The following is a 6,000-nucleotide window of genomic DNA, read 5'->3' on the forward strand; positions in this document are numbered from 1 at the left end:
GACGGCGTGTCTCCGTGTGAGACGGCGTGTCTCCGTGTGAGACGGCGTGTCTCCGTGTGAGACGCGTGTCTCCGTGTGAGACGGCGTGTCTGTGTGAGACGGCGTGTCTGTGTGAGACGGCGTGTCTCTGTGTGAGACGGCGTGTCTGTGTGAGACGGCGTGTCTCTGTGTGAGACGGCGTGTCTGTGTGAGACGGCGTGTCTGTGTGTGAGACGGCGTGTCTCTGTGGGACGGCGTGTCTCTGTGTGAGACGGCGTGTCTCTGTGTGAGACGGCGTGTCTGTGTGAGACGGCGTGTCTCCGTGTGAGACGGCGTGTCTCCGTGTGAGACGGCGTGTCTGTGTGTGAGACGGCGTGTCTCCGTGTGAGACGGCGTGTCTCCGTGTGAGACGGCGTGTCTCCGTGTGAGACGGCGTGTCTGTGTGTGAGATGCCGTGTCTCTGTGTGAGACGCCGTGTCTCTGTGTGAGACGCCGTGTCTCCGTGTGAGACGCCGTGTCTCCGTGTGAGACGGCGTGTCTCCGTGTGAGACGGCGTGTCTCCGTGTGAGACGGCGTGTCTCCGTGTGAGACGGCGTGTCTGTGTGTGAGACGGCGTGTCTCTGTGAGACGGTGTGTCTGTGTGTGAGACGGCGTGTCTCTGTGAGACGGTGTGTCTGTGTGTGAGACGGTGTGTCTGTGTGTGAGACGGCGTGTCTCTGTGTGAGACGCCGTGTCTCCGTGTGAGACGGCGTGTCTCCGTGTGAGACGGCGTGTCTCCGTGTGAGACGGCGTGTCTGTGTGTGAGACGTCGTGTCTCTCCTCCCAGGTCAGTGGCGTCGGACGTGGCTGAGCACTCCTACCCGGCCAGCCCTAACCACCCCTCCCAGCAGGTCGCTGGCTCCAGCCCCTACTCCCCCGCCGAGGGCAAAGACCACCTCTCAGCCACCTCCCAAACGCAGTCCCTGGACCGCGCCTACCGCCCGCCCCCGCCCGCCGCCGGCCGCCAGGCCCACTCCCTGGGCCGCGCCCAGCCCCCCCACGTCCCCCCGCCCGCCGACCCCGCCCTCAACGGGCCCCGCCCGCAAGCCGTCAAAGACTACAGGTGCGTGGTCCTCCTCCTACTCCACCCTCTCTCTCCCTCATCACCCCTAACCCCCAGAAACCACCCGCAGTTCCCTGAACGATGTTCATTTGGCACTGTTATTCAATCAGTTTTATCATATATACTACTTCTGTAGCACCAAATGGTTGCGAAGTGGTGAAAATTACATGGAAAGTGTTGAGAAGATATTGGATTTCTGTTTTGTTAGTGTATATAAACTACCATGTTTATAAGCATTTTCCCTAGGTTAAAAATGTTCCAACTTAGCAACAGAACTCTTCATTAGGAGGAAATACCTTTTATAGCATTGGCAGCACAATATGTCACATTGTGCCACAATCTGATGGACAGTAAAAAACTGAATCATGAATTAATCTCTAATTTTGACTGTATTATTAGATAATAACCACTATTCCATTGAATACAGTAGTTCAATACTGTTATTCCCTTTTTATCTATTATGACTGTGAAATTATCTGCATTTTGGCAATTTACAATTTTTGTTATGTCGATAAAGAACTGTCAACATGAGAACAAAATTGAAAATTTCCCACAGAGAGAAACTGCCTGAGGCTCAGATAGATGACAGTATTAATCATGAAAATTAAGTGTTTTGAATTGAATCAGCTGTAGTGTGTTTGTGTTTCCGCAGTGGTCAGCAGATGCCGGAGTACTTTGTCCCTCCCGCCCCTCCCCCGCCCCCTCCCCTCATCCCCTCCGCCCAGACAGCCTTCGACAGTCCCGCCGCCCCGCCCGCCCTCCCTCCCAGCGCAGTGGCCGCCATGTCCCACCCCTACGGCCCCACCCCACCCCCTCCTGCCCCCCCTGCCTCATACGTGCCCTCCCCCGCCCACCCCCCTGCCGGGGGCCCGCCCATGGCCCCGCCCCCACCTCCGCCTGGCCCTCCCATCCACGCCCTCTCCCCCGCCCACGCTGTGGCTCTGCCCTCTGGAGAGGCCCCGCCCAGAAAGGGGCAGGTCCCGCTGATGCCCATGAGCGACGCCCGCAGCGACCTGCTCGCCGCCATTCGCAGAGGTAGGAGTCCCGCCCAGCGAGAACCAGTTCAATCCAGTCTGAACCAACCAGATGCAGTCTCAGCCAGATAAATCCAGTCTAAACCAGCTAAATACAGTATTAGCCCGATAAATTGAGTGTCAGCCAGATAAATTGAGTGTCAGGCAGATAAATCTAGTGTCAGCCAGATAAATGCAGTCTCGGCCCACTAAATCCTGTCTGATCGCTACCTGGATGAGACGGCGGTGAATTAAAGTGCAGTCCCTTGTTCTGGCTTTCAGAGTGTTCATTAAGCCACCAGATAAAGATGTATTGCAGGGATCAATGGGGGGCAAGAACTGCTGGTTCTCCACCCTCCCTTTGCCTGGGAGTCAGGTGTGAAGACTGACAGACAGACAGACAGTATCATTGTTCAGTTAATTACCTGGGTGAAAAGAAAAGCAGGGCTGGATTTGGATTTGGAGGGCCAGGTCTGATGATGCCTGATGAACAGCCCCCTCCTCCCGTGCCTCTCCCCAGGCATCCAGCTGCGGAAGGTTCAGGAACAGCGCGAGCAGGAGGCCAAGAAGGAGCCGGTGGGGAACGACGTGGCCACCATCCTGTCGCGACGCATCGCGGTGGAGTACAGCGAGTCGGACGACGACTCGGAGCTGGACGAGAACGAGTGGTCAGACTGAGGGAGGGGGAGGCGGCCTGCGCGGGCGGGGCGGGGCGGGCCGCTTCTCACACACCGTCTCAACAGAGCCTGTCTCCACAGGGCCTGAGTCTGCCGCTGTCATGTGACACTGTAACACCCAATCACACTGCAGAGAGGAGGAGGGGGAGAGGAGGGGTATGAATACACACATACACATACACATGCTTACACACGCACATACTCACACACGCACACACACACACTAATGCACCCACATACACACACATGCTCATGCACACAAGTGCGCATGCTCACACACAAATTATCACTCGCACATGCACTCACACACATGCACATTCCCACACACACACACACACACACACACACACACACACACACCCAGAGCACAAAGTAGAGGCAGGAATATCACCACAACCGAGCTGGCCGGGGCAGGTTTAGAGCAGCAGGAGGACCAGTCGCAGTGCTGTAGCAGGATCCGGCGGTGAACGCTGTACGTCTCCCTGTCTGCTCACCCCACCCACTGCCGGGGCTTTTTCTGGAGCTGTCGGAGCGAAGCATCTGGTCCGCGGGCCACAGCGAGACGCTTCGCTCCGGAGCCCAGAACCCTCAGAACCGGGGTCCGCTAACGCACTGACGTCTGCTCGCCATCTGTCGCCCCCCCCCTCCCCGGCTCCGGCGCTCCCTTCTGAAACGCGCCCTCGCGTTCCTCATAAACACCATCTGCGACAGAGTCCGTACCCGCGTCACCGCGAGGGCCCATTCGGACACGGCCGCCGCCGGGTCCTCCCGGCCCGGCCCGGGCGAAGAAGCCAAGGTTCGGGGCGGAGGCATCTCTGTTCATCCATCACCCCTAAATCTCACTCAACAGTCACCTCCTCCGCACGGACGGCAGAAACAAAAACACGTTCGGGCCCTCTCCGGACCATCCCCCTCATATTTCACTGGTGACTGTGCCGAGATTAAGGGCCCAGAACGGCGATGGTATATTTTGGGGAATTCGATTTCCGGAGTCGGCCTCGAGGCAATGTGTGCGTGCGGGCGTGTGGGCGTGTGCGTGTGTGCCTGCGTGTGCGTGCGTACGTGTTTGTGTGTGTGTGTGTGTGTGTGTGTGTGTTATACGGAATGGATACACTGTGAGAATGAACAGAACTGCCTTTGCTTATGAAGATGTGTCAGAGTAACCTGTTCCTCCGGCTGCTTTAGAGGATTCTCAGACTCACATTTCAACAGGTGATGCAAACACAGACACAGAACAACACAGAGGTGGACCCGCTGCTTTGCAGTCTGTACAGATACTGTCTGTATTAGATACAGGAGTGAGTCTGCTCTTACCCGCACTCCTTCTCAAACACGTCCCTTCTACCTTCTCTGAGCCAAGCCGCCAACTGTGTGCGGTGCATTTGTGAAAGCATTTGAGTTTCTTTTTGCCCAGAAAAAAGTAATAATTACATATAAAAAAAAAAGATAAGATGATATCTATATCTATATACATACATGACTATAGAAGTTTGCATATGAAGTATAAAAACTATTTGAGGAGTAGGTGTACTCATTAGGACAAAACAGTGAGAAGTTGTTGTATTTGCTTTTATTGTTATATGCGAGGCAAATGATTTCTCCCTATGGTATTGTGTAATCAGAGATGAAGTTTCCCCTCTAGTGTCACTTTGTTTTCATTTTTTAAGTGTAGTGGTTGAGTGTCAATGCCCTAATGAGTATTATCATTATTGTTTAGAGAAGGTGAAAAAAGCTCATTGGACTGTTCGGTCTTTGATCATCGATCATGTCAGACTCAACCATGTTAACTTAAATTCTTCATTTTTACTGCCTGCATTTCCTAGAAGAGGATACATTTCCATCATGTGCCGTTGCGCACAGTAACTAATATGATCATTTTACATATATATTTATGTATTTAAACTGAGCCACCAGTCAATAATACTCACATCCACACCAGACCTGGGTCAAATATTGATTGGAGTTACTTTAACACCGTACACACCAGCAAGATTCCTCTAGCTGGAATACTGACAATAATAAAAGTAACATGTGCTTTCACCAATATTCTGAACAAAAAGTTCTCTGATTTTCATACCTTTTGGTTGATGTGATATCTTGAAAAATACAGAAGTTTTATTTATTAATTTTATTTTTCAAATTTTACTGGTATCTATTTCAAATGTGTATTTGACCCAGGTCTGCCCCATACGCCTTTTTGTTTTTCTCAGCACTTACGAACATTTATTTTCTTTATTTTAAGGGCTTGAGATGGTTTAAGCAAGAGGAACACCAGTCCCGCGTTTCTTTTTGTTGTCATCGTCGAAATGTGCCATGAGATTAGCTGTGAGAAGCGACAGCACTTCTTTCGACACAGCACACAGATTCCATTTTAACAACCGGTGTATGTGCAGCCTGCAGTATACAAGTACTTCTCATGTGTGTTAAATAAACTGTTGCAGAGATTTTGGTAACACTGCTTGTAATGTCAACTTGGGTATCTAGATAACAAACATCGCTGTATCACATGGGCAATATGTAGGCAATTATGCATGTATTAATAGCTAATAAAATGGAACCAAAAAGTGTCATATTGAACTGTTAATGCACTGTGGTTTTTTTATTCCTCATATGAGAAGGTTAAAGCTGATATCAGTCCTATGTTATAGCAGCTAAATACATCCTTCATATACCTACATTTTGGCACTTATCCAGAAACACTTAAGCAGATTACAGTTTTACATATGATCCATTTACAGATGGATATGTACTGAAGCGATTCAGGTTAAATACCTTGCTCAATGCAGTAGCAGCACATCAGCCTTTGAGTTACTAGCCCAGTTCCCTAAGCACCAGACCTGGGTCAAATACATAATTGTTTTTGATTTAATTACTTGTCTGTGGTCGCTTGATCTTGCCTCGTGCAATTGAGCCGACCAAGAGGGCCGGAAGGCAGAGTTTGCACCTTTTGAGAGTATTCGTACGTTCCAATACACCAGACAAGCTTGGTATAGCAAAGAAAAGTATTTGAACGGTTATGTATTTGACCCAGGTCTGTGTAACCATTATACTAGGCTCCCACCCGATTGCGTATTCAGAGTTGGGTTGTTGTATCTGAGTGGTGTGCCTAGGTAGCTTGGGAAATGAACATTGACAATTGATTAGCAGTACGGAGTCATAATTGTATATTTGGGATTATGCATTTACTGTATCCTACAAATCCAAATGAACATACATCTATGTAAGTCTT

The 6,000-nt window shown here is 50.7% G+C and overlaps 1 protein-coding gene across 1 annotated transcript in view; it reads left to right on the forward strand.

The window, feature by feature from the left end:
- Positions 1 to 5,355, forward strand: part of LOC133124206 (actin-binding protein WASF3-like) — a 30,186-nt gene extending 24,831 nt beyond the window's left edge. Inside the window, exons 8-10 of the mRNA XM_061235192.1 lie at positions 806 to 1,081; positions 1,734 to 2,116; positions 2,615 to 5,355. Of these exons, the coding sequence (XP_061091176.1) occupies positions 806 to 1,081; positions 1,734 to 2,116; positions 2,615 to 2,772 (817 nt within the window). The 3' untranslated portion in view covers positions 2,773 to 5,355. The remainder of the gene's footprint in view (positions 1 to 805; positions 1,082 to 1,733; positions 2,117 to 2,614) is intronic.
- The last annotated feature ends 645 nt before the right edge of the window (positions 5,356 to 6,000 follow it).

Source organism: Conger conger, chromosome 3, assembly GCF_963514075.1.
Source record: "Conger conger chromosome 3, fConCon1.1, whole genome shotgun sequence".
Classification (NCBI taxonomy): Eukaryota; Metazoa; Chordata; class Actinopteri; order Anguilliformes; family Congridae; genus Conger; species Conger conger.